This window comes from Phoca vitulina, unplaced genomic scaffold (genome assembly GCF_004348235.1).
Source record: "Phoca vitulina isolate PV1807 unplaced genomic scaffold, GSC_HSeal_1.0 scaffold10, whole genome shotgun sequence".
Taxonomy (NCBI): Eukaryota; Metazoa; Chordata; class Mammalia; order Carnivora; family Phocidae; genus Phoca; species Phoca vitulina.
Window position 1 is genome coordinate 45,028,381 of NW_022589713.1, and position 14,160 is coordinate 45,042,540.

Here is a 14,160-nt window from a genome sequence, read left to right on the forward strand (position 1 = left end):
CAGAGGTGAAGGTCAGACCCACAGATGACCTCCCTCCTCCCCCCCACCCCCCCTCTCTCCCCCCCCCCCCCCCCCCCCGCCGTCCTCCCTGCCCAGGTTCCTCTCCAGTCACAGTTTACTTTTCAGGCGGATCTGAGGGTGGGTGGTAAGGAGGGCGCAGAGGAAGGACGTTTAGATTGGATGATAGCAACTGCCTCGGGCAGGGTGGGGGTGAAAGCCTGGAGGAGGCCTCGGCTCTGCCACCGTCGCCGGGTGGCCTTCCGGACACTTCGCGCTGCTCCGGGCCTCAGTCTACCCATCCGCGAACGGGGGCCGTGTGGCGAGGTGGGGTTCTTTGGGACCCTGCTCTGCCGGCTGGAGCGTCGGCGACTTCAAGAAACTGCGGGAGGGGGACGGGCGAGGGCGACCCGGGGCGCAGGGCGGTCGCGGCGCCCGCGCGGGGTCAGAGTCCGCAAGGAGGCCCCGCGGCTGCTGCGCCGGGCTCGGGGAGGGGGGAGGCGGCGCCTCCGGGGCGGGGCTGTCGGGCGGCCTGGCGGGAGGCCGGGCGTGCGTCAGCGCTGCGAGCCCCGGAGTTTTCCACTGACGAGGAGGGCGGAGCGGCGGGCGGGGCCGGGCGCAGCCAGTCTCCCGCCGCCGCCGCCGCTGCCGGACGCTCAGAGCTAGAGGGGCGGTTGGGCCGACGGCTGCCCGGCCGAGCGCACACGGGGTCGCGGCGCGGGGGGCGTCCCCGGCCGGGACGCGAGTCGCGTCGGTGTCCTGGGCGAGCTCCCGGATCGCAGGTGAGCGCCGAGGGGTGGCGGGCCGGGACCTTGGGGAGGGGCGTCCCGCGCGGGGGGCTGCGCCCCTCCGGTCCCTGCCACTTGCCCCCCGCCGCCCTGAGCGGGAGCCGGGGCAGGGACGGCCCGGCTCGGCCCCAGACTGCGTGCCCGGCCGGCGTCCGGGGAGAGGAGGCGGAGAGGCGAGAGTGGCAGGTTTTCCGCTCCCCTCCCCCGCGCCGCCGCTTGTACCCCGAGAAGTCGCGGCGCCCCGAGCCCGCTGCGTGTGGCGGCCGAGCGGAGGTTGGCGCGAGTGGCGAGGTGACGGGGTGCGCGCGTCCACGGGAGAGTTTCCTTTTGACCCAGTTGCCTGAGAACTTTTCAGAAGTTCCTCGCGTGGCCGGAGCAGGTGACATTTGTCGCCTTCCTCCTCGGGCTCTCCACCCCCCCCGGGGGCGGGCGCCGGGGCTGCGGCGCGTGCCTGGCGCCCCCGGCCGGCGGGGGTCAGGGAGGGAGTGGAGAGAAGAGCGAGGAGGAGTGAGGCTCCGTGAGTCACGGACCCCGGCAGGAGGGAGGTAGGGAGGGGGGGAGGAGGAGGGATTGTGTCGTACGCTCACCTGTTTGTCAGTCACCGTCACACGCAGAGGCCACCGCTGTGAGTCACGAGCGCAGCCCCACCGGACACCCGCGGGCACACGTAGCCTCTCTCCCACGCACTTCTCCCCTCTCCAGCATGTACTTCCTCCCGGTCCTCAGTTTCCCCTCCCCGGGGGCCCTTCCACAGGCACGCACCCTTGGATGTCCCCACCACAGCAGCCGTCACGGACTTAGTCACTCCGGCTCTCCGGCACAGTCACACACATAGCCTACACTCCTGACACTGGAGGAGCCCTCCCGGGCTCCACTGCCCACCCCACACCTCCACTCAGATGTCTCACAGTCCTCCGGAGCGGGCCTCCTCCGCCCGCCTCCAAATCCTTGACATCACTGCCCTCTTCCAGCTCCACATCCAGAGGTCCCCGAGTCTATTCCCCTTTCTCCTTTGCCCTCCCTGTCCTGTCATCGCTCACCTATCCCTGGCACGGGGCCAACTAGTCACACCCCCTCCGGTCGGGGACTGAGCCATCTTTTTAAAATGCAAATCTGGTATTGTCACTCCCTACTTAAACCCTACCGTGGCTTCCAGTGCCCTCAGGCTAAAGCCTGCCTGTCAGCCCTGGCTCTCGAAACCTGTCCCAGGACGCCCCTCCCCCTCATCATTCTGGCTCTCTCTCATGCTGTGCCCCCTCTGGAACTTTCTACCTCCCTTCCTCCTAGAGATTGTTTTTACCCTCAGCTTTCCCCCTCCTGTCCCACCCCTCCGGCCTGCCATCCCAGCACTCACGATGGTTTTGTAACTACATACTCCTTGCCCCTAAATTCAAAAGCTGCAAGAGTGCAGCCCTAGTGTGGGTCTTGCTCCCTGTCTGCCCAAGTGCCTGACACAGTACTTGGCATGCCATAGGAGCTCAATATTTGTTGAATGAATGAATGAATGAATGAGAATGAAGGAGGCCTTGCTTAGGTGGAGGAAGCAGTTGCTGTCAGGTGCAATTTCCCTTCAGCAGGAGCAGCTGACCTCCTGTAGCCAGCCAACATTTGGCACCTACCCAGTGCCAGGCCCTGGAGGCCAAGGCTGAGGAACTGTGCCCTCCTGGGGGAGCACTTTCAGAGGGATGGGGGATGGGTGTGCTAAGGCTTCCTGTCTCCCCTCTCTGTGCTGCCCAGGTTGTTTTTCTAGCCAATCCCAGTGGGGGCCAGAGGTACTCAGAGGTGTCTTTTCCTTGTCCCAGGAAGTAGTTCCTGAGAGTCTGGGGTCATGTGTTGGGGGGAGCTGGCCTGACCAAGGCCTGGGGATCTGAGGTTAAAGGACACATTCTTCAGATTCCCGGAGGAGGATGGAGGCAGCTGAAGGTGCCCTCTCCCCAGTATCAGCTCTGGTGGGGAGCTGGGGCATTGGGATTGCTGAGCTGCACAGAGGAGTTGATGTGACTTCCCAGAGGCCCTGAGATATCCCCCTGGCCCCCAAAGAGCCTTTGTTTGCCTGCTGCCTGGGGTGAGGTGGCCTTCCTGGGATTCACACTGTGGCCTGAGTGTGTAGACAGTTGTGAGTAGTAGAGTGGGGAGTCTCACCCCTTCATCCTGAGCTGTCCAACTCCTGTGTGTGGTGACAGGGGGGTGGCCTGATTCTCAGGGCCCAGGCAGATCCCGGAAGAAGCCTGGCTGTCTTTGATTCAGGGCCTGTGTCTGGGGCTCCTCGGGGGTGTGGCATTTCTGTCTGAGCCAGCTCCTGGGAATTGCTTTTCCTTCCTCCAGGACCCTAGGAGGGGGCCGTGTTCACCCTGGGAACAGAGCCATGGTTGGGATCTTGATTCCTGGGTAGCTGCTGAGGGCCCCTCCCCCCTCCTCTGACTCACTGTCTGACACTTTTCTTGGACTCTTTCACTATCTTTCATTCCTTTTTCTGACTTGGCCTGTCCTTGTCTCTGGCTGAGTCTTTTTCTCATCTCCTGCCTCTGCCTCTCTCAGCCTCTGGATTCCCAGGTGGGACAGGAAAGCACAAGATCCAAGGACTGCTCCTTCCCCCTCCACCCCAGAGGAGTGTCAGGGAAGAGATCGGTTCTCACCACACTCTAGGTCCGCAGATCCTGCTGGGGGTTCGTCACTAGAACCTGCACCTTCTGTGTGTCCCCGTTTTCCTGTCTGCAGCCTTGAAGCTTATAATGCCTACACTTTAAATTCCCATTCTGTAGACATGCCCGAGGCAGAGCCAGGGTGTCTGGCTTAAATCTGCTTGCTTGATATCTATTTGTTTACTTCTGGGGAACAGGGAGCCTCCTGAGGTGCCTATGTTGGCACCTGACTGCGGCCTGAGCTTCCTACCCTCAGAGCCACCCCCTCCTGTGGCTCGAAGGCAGGCAGGCTGGGGGTGGAAATGCCCCCCCCCCAAACTAACTGTGACAGGATCAGGAGGTCGCCCTGAGCAGTCACCCCCCAGAGGCCCACCTCTGCTGGTCTTTAGGTGCCTTCTCTGTGCCAGACTGTTCTAGGCATGGGTACAGGGATGGCCAGGCGGAGAGGCCCTCAGCCTGGTGTTGGGGGAGCGGCAGTGAGGCCGAGGCAAGACTTCGAGAGAAGGGCGGGGGTAGGGGAATCCCAGGGCCCTTGGGAGCCCAGAGAGGCATGTAGTCAGGAGTGAGGAGTGGGGGTTTCAGGGAGGCCCTCTTGGAAATGACTACTAAAGGAGAGTAGGCTGGGTTCCAGCTTGTGCAAAGGCCAGGAGGCGGGCAGGTCATGGCAATTAGGGGAACTGCAAGTTCAGCTGGAATATAGTGAAGGAGGGGGTGGGGGGAGGCAGCAGCCAGGCCGGCTTCAGCCTCTCGTGGAATTCTAGGCTTGATCCTAAGGGCCAGCTTTCCTAAGCATGGGGGTGGCAGGCAGAGATCTTCAGGAAGATCACTGTGGCTGCAGGGGGAGGGCAGGAGCAGAGGCAGGGAACATGGACAGTAGCAGGGGGGACAGAGACATAAGGTAATAAAGTTGAAGGAGCCATACCTGAAATGCATGAAGCATATGAATCGTGTGTGTACAGCTAGGAGAATTTTTAGTTTTAGACATTCATGGAACCACCACCAGCCAGATCAACACAGGACATTTTAAGAAACCCACCTGCCCAGAAGCTTCCCCCATGATTGTCCCCAGTGCATATCAAACACCCTTCCCTCCCATTCTGACTTGTATCATCACTGATTGGGGTTGCTTTTCCTTGAACTTCATTCACATGTATTCTTGTGTCTGGCTTCTTTCATTCCACATGACATCCCTGAGATTCACATGTTGTTGTATCCAGGAGCTCCTTTTTCTCACAGTGTAGAATGACATGTTCACTCAGCACGTATCACTGTCCTAAGAACTTGACATGTATTGATGCCTGTAAACGTCCCAACCCTGTGAGGTTTTAAGACAAAGAATTGGAGACACCGAGGGCTTGAGGACCTTGACCAGGGTCACGCAGCCGCGTAATGGCCAAGCCAGGGTTCCAATGCAGGCAGTCTGGTTTTGGGGCCAAGGTTCTTACCACTGTGCTGATGGCCTCCCCAGCCCCATTGTACCTCTGCCCGGCCTTGTGTGCATTAAGCGGGCTAGCGTGTACTTGCAGGACTGGGTGCCTGGCTGTGGCTGGAGGGAGAGGGAGGAAGGAGTTGAGGATGGCTGCAGGTTTCTGGCTTGAGTAACTGGGTGGGTGGCAGTGCCGTTACTAAGATAGGGGACACAGGAAGAGGAACAGATGGCACGGGGGGTGGGGAACAGAGACAGGGGGTTCGATTTGGGGCCTGTGGAATTTTATGTTTCTAAGGGACGGCCAGGCAGAGAGACAAAGTGGGCATTTGGTTTTGGCGGGGGTGGGCCTTGGGCTTGGGTGTGTGATTGCATTGAGCACCCTGTGGACAGCATCTGCAGTTTGGGATAGGATGGGGTCTCCTGGGGAGGCTGGTAGGGGCAGGGTATGGGGGTGTGCTTTGCCGGCGTGTGTTTGTGTGAGTCTCTGTGGTCTGCACGTGCGCGTACGTGTGTGTGCCTGGCTCTGGGTCATGAGTCCCCCCATCTCCTAGGAGAGCGTGCAGGTCAGCTGGGAGCTGGGTTGTTTTTGTTTGTGGTTTGCAGGGGGAAGGGGGGCTGCGGGTGCCAAGCCTGAGAAACTACCCGCTGAGAAGTCCCCGGAAGCACCTGTGCGTTCTCTTCCCCTGGCCCAGTGTGAAGGGCTAGCAAGGAGGGGAGTTTCTCTTGCTTCTCTCTTGCCTGTGGGGAGAGGTTGTGCTCAGGCCGAATTTTATCCAGTAAGTCCACTGACCGCCGCACCCTCTAGGATCCAGAGACTGGGCTAGGCTTGGCAAAGGGGGTCAGGAGTGTTTAGAAAGGATACCTGAGTAGAGGAGATCGCCAGCCTTCTGGTTGGTTTTTCCTGTTCTCATTTCCTGTGATGGCAGTGGGGGAGGGGCTCCCCAGCACTAGGGCCTCTGCACCGTTTCCCCTTCTTCCTGGTGACCTTCTGGGGCCCAGGCCTGAGCCCTGTAGGACACAGAGAGACAAGGTAGCTCAGCCCTTAGGACTGAGTCCTTTGGGGATCCCCAGGGATGGCGGAGGCATTTAGGGGTGGGAGCCCCCAACTCCACTCCCCTTAGCCAAGGCCAGCCAGGCCGTGGGCGTCTCCAGTTGCACCCCGTCCGAGGGCTGAGACCCTCAAAGGGGAGAACACGGTAAGCTGTGTGTCCTGAGGCGCCCCCAAGTCACCAAGCTACAAACAGGAGAGAGTGGGACATCTTCTCGACCGGTCAGTTTCACCAAGAGTTGTGTGTGTGTGTGTGTGTGTGTGTGTTTAAGAGGAAAAAAATAATTTCCATAGGAAGTTAATTCAGACAAACAGGGTTAGATATTGGAGTAGAGGCAAGATGTAGATGCATTTTTAAGATCAAACAGGAGTCGTTAGAGACACATGAAGCACAGCTGGGCCTGGAGGCAGGGGACTTCTGTGGGGCGGGGGTTTCTGCGGGAAAGTCTGAGTGGCTCTGTCACAGGAGAGGAGGGAGGGGCTCCGGAAAGTCCTGTGTCTGGGAATTGGGGCCAGTGTAGAAGCCAGCCTGTTTCCCAGAGTGCCCTGGTCAGCCTGGCCCCAGAGACAGAGGGAGAGAAGGGGAGAGAGAGAGAGTGTGCGTATGCGCGCGCAGGGTGGTGTGTCTGTGGGTGTGCTGGGGTTGGTGGTGGAGGAGGAGGAGGACCAGGAAGCAGAGCCACCGTACAGGGCTGTGCAGCCCGTGGCAGACGGCCTCACACACACAAAGGCACACAGATGCGAGCCGGGTGAATCACCCAGCCAGTGAGTCAGCCCCCGGGATTCCTGTCGGGGGAATGAGCAAGGCCCGGCTGAGGTCTGCTGGTCCATCTGTTGGTCTGGTGTATGCATGTGTGTAGGTGGGTTGTAGGAGGTAGTGAGGAAGGTTCCTGGTGGCGTCCTGGGAAGGCTTTTGGGCAGAGGTGGTGGGAGTCTGCAAGTGCCAGGATGAGGGTTTGGACCTCAGTGCTCTGCTTGTGGAAAGAAGCCTCCTGGAGCCGTGCTTCCCCCCTGCCTGCCCTCCCCCCCCCCCCCCCCCGCCGCACGCAGAGCCAAGGTGGGGGGCCTGGGACATCTTGGAGGGTAAGGGGAGAGTTGGTCGTGGCTGAGCAGCCGCACCTGCCCTCAGGCCTGCCACTGAGAGCTTTCTCCTTTCCGTTCCAGGCTGTCTGTGCGCAGACCCCAGAGTACTGCCTGCCCCACCATGACTGGGCCACTGAAGAGGAAGTTTGACCAGCTGGATGAGGACTCCTCCTCGCTCTGCTCATCCTCCTCCTCTTTGTCCTCCTCGGGCCGTCCTTCTCGCTCCTGCTCTCCAAGCTCTTCAGTCTCCCTGGCCTGGGACTCCGATGAGGAGGGCCCCTGGGATCAGTTGCCCTTGCCTGATCGGGACTTCTGTGGCCCCCGGAGTTTCACCCGTGAGTCCCCCTCCCCTGGGAACCACCACACCCCTTCTTCCTTCCTGAAGATGAAATTGGGAGGCCCCTGACAAAGCTATTCTAGCCTCTGGAGGTCATGTCCCCACAGCTTTGGCTCCCCACCTTGGCCACTTCCCGTAATACAGTGGTCACTCGGGAATGTCCACTGTCCCGAGGCACTTGGGCCCAGCTAGATTCACCTTCGACCTCAGGACTTCCTGCTTAGAAGTCCTGCAGGTCAGGACGGAGCTCCTCAGAGTGGCCCTGGGGCCCTCTGGCTCCAACTCCTCCCTTATGTTCCAGTTTCGTTTCTCCAGCTTGCACACCCTGTCCTACCAACTGAACCACTGGAGTCCCACGCCCCACACTCTGCACCGCGGGACCTGTCAGGCCGGTCCCTCTCCTGTCAAAATGCCGTTTGGCTTTGCCTGAACATAGTGGAAAGGTTTCGTCCCCAGTTATTTTTCAAGCTGGCGTCATTCTGATTTCAAAATGACAAAGACAGCCCTAAAGCAGTATTCCTCGGCTGTGTTTTCCATTATTGCTGCCCCCAACCCCAAGGAGCCTTTTTAGACATATTTTTCCTAATTATCCCTGCTGTGACATCTTAATAACCCGGATATGTTGTCTTTGTTTATGTACCAATATGTATATCTGTGTATTATACATAGAAAAAGAGAATGATTTTTAGCACACAGAACCTAACAGTATGTTGACTAAAGTGTGGGTTTATTCTGGCAATAGAAGAATGGTTTAATATTTATAAAATCCAGTCTTAGAGTTTACCCAATGGCGATATCAAAGGAGGGAAAATATGAGAGCCACTGTGAATGCTGAAAAACATTTGATAAAATGTCATGTTCCTTCTAGATAAGACCCTTGGTAAAATAGCAATAAGTGAATTCTGCCTTAAGTGATTAAAAATATGTGTCTCGACCCAAAAGCTGGCATTCCAATTAATGAGGAAATACTGGAAGCCGTCCCACTAAGGAACAAGATGAGGATGCTGTCTGTCACCGCTAGTAGTCAACATTGTTCAATAAGTGCTACCCAGTTCAGGTTGCAGAGAGAACAAGAATTCTGTGTATTGGATTGGGACAGGCAAAATAATATATTAAGTTGAAATACATGCTGTTGCCAATATTCAACTGTTTTAAGGTAACTACTTATGGTTCAGTTAAAAGCAATAGTATACCAATATTTGTATAGAATATACCAAATACATAGCTTACTAATGAGTATACAGTCTATAACTTGGGAAGGCAAATAACAGCCTTTCTAAGCCTGTTGCAAAATGCAAGAAAAGCTATAAAGGAAAAGATCAACATATTTTTAATTACATGGCCTTAGAAGTTATTTTTGCAAAATGCCTTGAACAAAAATAAGACTAAAATATTTGCACAGATAGGTTAGACAGATGATCAGTGTCTTTAATATCATATATAAAGAGCTCCTACAAATCAATAAAAAACTATAGAAAATTGCATAAGGACCCTATAAATGGCTAATAAAGAGGGGAAAGATGTTTAATCTCACAAATGCTCTCATTTGGACTGGTAAGTGCCCATGTTGACCTAGGAGTGGCATTCAGTTTTACCGTCTCTAATCCCAGCCAGGCTGGCTCCCAAACTCAGATCCGTTTCTTTTTCTCTTGGGTGGGAGGTCAGAGCGGGACGTGTGAGGAGAAGCCATTCAGCATCATCTTCCTGGAGGTCTGCCGTCCTGTCCCTCACAGAGAACTAATGCCCTGCCCCTTCCCTCCGTGCCTTCCAGCCCTGTCCATCCTGAAGCGGGCTCCCCGGAAGCGGCCGGGCCGCGTCGCCTTCGATGGCATCACCGTCTTCTACTTTCCGCGGTGCCAGGGCTTCACCAGCGTGCCCAGCCGTGGTGGCTGCACTCTGGGTATGGCCCCTCGCCACAGCGCCTGCCGCCGCTTCTCCCTGGCTGAGTTCACGCAGGAGCAAGCCCGGGCACGGCGTGAGAAGCTGCGCCTACGCTTGAAGGAGGAGAAGCTGGAGGCGCTACGGTGGAAGGTAGGGAGACCTCTCTCCATCACCCGGGCCCTTGGCGGGCTTCGGAAGTCCAAGCCTTGAGGGGAGGGGCCTCCAGGGTGGGGGCGAGTTTGCTCATTCTGTATTTGGGGAAAGAGGCCCCTGGGGCCAGTATTGCTCCATCAGGGCCTGTTGCCCGGATTATCTGCAGACAGAGTGGGGTGTGGAAGGGCCTGTATTTGCTGTAGGGGCTGGGGGCATGGTGCCTGAAGCTGTCTGACCTCGCCGCGGGGGCGGGGGGGGGGGGGGGGGGGGGGGGGAGGGGACATGGGGGGGGGGGGTGTCGGGCTGGCTGCGGAGGGGGGCGGGGGGCTTGTCCACGAACTGGGGAATGACAGGAACAGGAAATCTCTTTGCAAATGCCCCGAGGGCAGTGTTCTTGGCCTTCCAGTTCAGTGTGGTATCCATGGTGCCCAGCCCAGAGGAAGCCTGTGGGGAACATTTGTCCAGGGACTGATGGCTGCGGGGGGCCAAGACCCCTGACTGTCTCTGCCATCCCTCCTCCCTCCTGTGGGTACAGCTTGCAGAGACCGGGGTACCACTCACAGTGGACACCATTGATGACGCCTCCGTGGAAGAGGACTTGGCTGTGGCCGTGGCCGGCGGCCAGTTGGAGGAGATGACCTTCCTACAGCCCTACCCGGCCCGGCGACGGCGGGCTCTGCTGCGGGCTGCCGGCGTGCGGAGGATCGATCGTGAGGAGAAGCGGGATCTGCAGGCTCTGCGCCAGTCCCGGGAGGACTGTGGCTGTCGCTGTGATCGGGTCTGTGACCCCGAGACCTGCAGCTGCAGTCTGGCAGGCATCAAGTGCCAGGTATGGGCTGGGAAGGGGAGCCTGAGCTCGGGGGCTTCTGTGGGCCCTGCGGGATCCTCGCTCATGCTCTGCTCTCTCTGCAGATGGACCACACCGCGTTCCCCTGCGGCTGCTGCAGGGAGGGCTGCGAGAACCCCAAGGGCCGCGTGGAATTTAATCAGGCCCGCGTGCAGACCCATTTCCTCCACACGCTCACCCGCCTGCAGCTGGAGCAGGGGGCTGAGAGCCTGGGGGAGCTGGAGGCCCCGGGCCAGGGCGGCACAGCCAGCCCTGGTGAACAGGTCCTGGCCCCCGCTTTCCCGCTGGCCAAGCCCCCCGGGAGCAGTGAGCTGGGAGACAACAGCTGTAGCAGCGACATGACCGACTCCTCCACAGCATCGGGCACGAGCGAGGCCCCGGGCAGCACCGCCCACCCAGCCCTGCCTGGCCCTGGCTTCCAGCCCGACATGGATGATGACAGCCTGGCCCGGGTCCTGAGTCTCAGTGACTCGGACCTGGGCGGTGAGGAGGAGGAGGAGGAGGAGGACCGGGGGGTGGGGAACCTCGACAACCTCAGCTGCTTCCACCCAGCTGACATCTTTGGGACTGGTGACCCTGGTGGCCTGGCCAGCTGGACCCACGGCCATTCCAGCTCTAGCCTCACGTCAGGCATCCTGGACGAAAACGCCAACCTGGATGCCAGCTTCTTCCTCAACAGTGGCCTTGAAGGGCTGGGAGAAGGCAGCCTCCCTGGCACCTCGGTGCCGCCCAGCTCGGACGCTGGCCAGAGCAACTCCGTGGACCTCAGCTTGTCTTCCTGCGACTCCTTCGAGCTGCTCCAGGCCCTGCCAGACTACAGCCTCGGGCCTCACTACACCTCCCGGACGGTGTCTGACGGCCTGGACAACCTCGAGGCCCCCTCCTTCCCCTGGCCTGCCTTTTCTCCCCCGGGGGACGCTGGCGCTTGCTTCCTGGAGCCCGTCGTGGGCCTGCCGGACCCCGCTGCCGAGGCCCTGGCCCCCTTCATAGACAGCCAGTTGTTTGAGGACACTGCCCCGGCGCCCCTGGTGGAGCCGGTGCCGGTGTGACGACCAGGGTACCTTTTCGCGGCCCCAGGAGCCCTGTTGCTGCTTTGTTGTAATTTGGGGGCTCCCTGAGGTCTGTATGTTAAGGGTTTCCCGTTGGCTGGCTCATCCATGCGGGCACTCCTGATTTTTGTGCAACACTCTGGATTGATTTATTTATTTTTGTAACTTTCTGTGCTGAAGAGAGGGCGGGGAGGGGGCTTTCCCTTTTGGCCACCCGGCCCCCCACCCCATCCCCCAAAGCTCACACAGTCTCTCCTTCCAGTTCCATGGTGTGTGCCTGGAACAGGAGGAAACAGGGCTCCCCTGGAGCTTTGCAGACCCCTTTTCGGTCTCGTATGATGTTCCTCAGCCCAAACAAGACAGGGCTGAAATCAGCCACTTCTAATGGCTTCTCCTGCCACCCTGAGCCCCAGACCCATGGGTGGCTATGTTTTCTGGACTGTGAAGACTATAATTTATTTCCATAATTTATTCGGAGACTAGGAGGCGTAGGCTTCTCCCCTCTGGCTGGTGGGCAGTGCTGGGGTTGGGGTGGGGCACAGACCCCTGTGAGTCCCTTCTGCCTTGTAGTCCTTCAACCCTGCCCTACCTGGGCTTTGGTACAAACCAGGTGTGGATTGGGGCCCTACGGTCCTACTGTGGCAGCTGCCTGGCTCCGGGCGGGTGGCCGAGGACAGCGTCTAGGTTGGGAGGCTGGGCTGACCAACCGTGACCAAAACCTGCTTCTGCCCCACACAGCCCCCTCTGCTTCCTGTCCTCTGCCTCATCATCTTCCTCCCCAAAGGCCACAGCCTTTATTCTGGGCCCACTAATGTAGAAGGGAAGCAGGAGAGAGGGCCCAGAGAGGGCAAGGGGCTAGCCTCGGGGCCCCCAGCACGCCCCTGACTACTGTCTCAGGGCTTTCTGGGCACTGCATGCCCCAGCCTGGGCCACCTGCCCATGCCCTGAGGCCAGTTGGCTGCGGTGAGGGGTGGCCCCTGTGGTTTTTCTGCCCTACGTTTGCTGATGCTGAGTTGTGCATCCTAATTTCTGTATCGTCCTTGAGTGTTAGAACTATAATTTATTCATTTTTCTCTATGTCTGTGCCAAGAAGCCCAGGCTCTGGGCCTGCCTTCTTGCCCAGGAGGCCTTGCCAGCCTGCGTGCTTGTGGGAACACCTTGTACCTGAGCTTACAGGTACCAATAAAGAGGCTCTATTTTTAACAGTGTGGTCTGCGTTTGTGGGACTGGGAGATGGGGGGGTATACCCTCAGGAGGTAGTGAGGAGGGAGGGGGAGATGGGTCCCGCAGGGCAGTGTGGACACTGAGGCTATGTTGGGGTAGGAGTGGGGGCCACAACGCAGTGGGCCTTCTTCCATGCAGGCCTGTCACCTTGGAGCCAGGAAGCCAGCTGGGAGGTTGCCGGGCAGGTAGAGCAGTTTTCCCTTTCCAGGAACCCATCTCTCTCCAGTGGGCTCCTGGGGTGGTGGTGCGCAGCAGCAGGGCAGTCTTCTGAGACCTGGCTATCCGCTCGGGCTGTTTCCCACTTGTCGCACTGCCTGCCTCCCCCGCTCCCCCCCCCCCCCCAGTTAGGGGCAGGCAGTGGGATGTGGCCGGTAGAGGCCTCCTGTGGGGCTGAGCTGCTGAGGCCCCTGCTGAGGCCCCTGGGGACTTGAGCACCGGGAAGCTGCAGGACCTCAACCATCCGTACCAGCCAGACCCGTCTGACCTGTCCCCAGCAGCCCGGCTGCAGGCCAGAGGAGCAGGCCACACCCTGCCCTGGGGACTCTCAGACTAGGGCCTGAGGAGCAAGGTCGACCTCCCCCTTAGGAATAATGATTTATACAAAGGGCTGGAAGGGAGGACCAAACAAGGAGACCAGATCTGGCTCTAATTCTCTGCCTTTTGGTCTGTGCTGGGCTCTCCTTATTTCATCTCTGTGGCTTATTGGGTGAGAGCACGGACCCAGAGTGCCAGGTTCGAATCCCAGCTCTTCTACTACCTAGCAAGGTGACTTATGCAGATCCTGTCCCCTCTACTACCACTGGGTCTTGGTGTCCTCAAAACTGTGCAAAAATAACACCGGTCGCCTCATAAGCTCGCTCAGTTCGCATATATACAGCACTTAGGAGAGTGCCCGGGACATGCAAGCCTTGTTTGTGACTTCCATTTTGTTTTTATGTTTCTGCCTCTATTTCTATGTTCTATCCTCTCTTGTTTGCAAGTTCTGTCACTCTTTGGGTATCTGTCTCTTATCTCTGGACATGGCCACGTGGCCACATGGTCAATGGCTGGGAGAGGATCCATAGCTTGGAGCCTGGCCTATGGTGGGCAGCCTGTCCCTGTAACCAACTTAGCCAGGGAGACAGCCAGGCCTTAGGCTTGTCAGGGTGGAGTATCCTGGTACATTCCTTTGTTCTGTCTTCCCCCCGAGGGTCCCCAGGAACCCTCTTGTAGAGATTGCTTCAGCATGCGTGATTCAAAATCTGGGTCTCTCCAAGGGCTCTGAGGCCCTGCTCTGATTAGCCTGGGGGTCTGGATGGCAGCTCCTGGCCGCTCCAGTTCCCTGGCTGGAAGCCCCTGCAGGCTCCTAAACCATGGACACAGCCCATGGCTGGACTGAACCTGCCCACTCCCTGTCTAGGGCAACAGGATCACTTCCTGGGCTTTTTTTTTTTTTTTTTTTCTTTTAAGATAAATGAAGACAATTTAGGTTTTACAGCAATAAAAATGTGATTAATGTACAATCCTTTACAGCATCATTCTCCATACAGACAAACCTGTTTCTCAACGACCCGCCCCAAGAAACCAGATTGTAAAGCAGATGCTAGGAAAGGGGACTGGTTTCCCATAGGAAGGATGGTAGTAACCTGGGGAAAGCATTCCAGGTCATTGACTCAGATCAAGAGGCCATGCATGTGATCAGC

The 14,160-nt window shown here is 58.3% G+C and overlaps 1 protein-coding gene across 2 annotated transcripts; it reads left to right on the forward strand.

Annotated features, from left to right (window-relative positions):
• Positions 1-231: 231 nt before the first annotated feature.
• Positions 232-12,453, forward strand: CSRNP1 (cysteine and serine rich nuclear protein 1). 2 transcript variants are annotated; one of them, XM_032408968.1, is made up of 5 exons: positions 232-324; positions 7,069-7,322; positions 9,096-9,355; positions 9,894-10,187; positions 10,271-12,453. In XM_032408968.1, exons 2-5 carry the CDS (start codon positions 7,109-7,111, stop codon positions 11,252-11,254), a joined length of 1,752 nt encoding a protein of 583 aa, XP_032264859.1. In that variant the 5' UTR covers positions 232-324; positions 7,069-7,108; the 3' UTR covers positions 11,255-12,453. The 2 variants fall into 2 exon arrangements, with proteins under 2 accessions (XP_032264859.1, XP_032264857.1); XM_032408966.1 differs by lacking the exon at positions 232-324 and adding an exon at positions 642-779.
• The last annotated feature ends 1,707 nt before the right edge of the window (positions 12,454-14,160 follow it).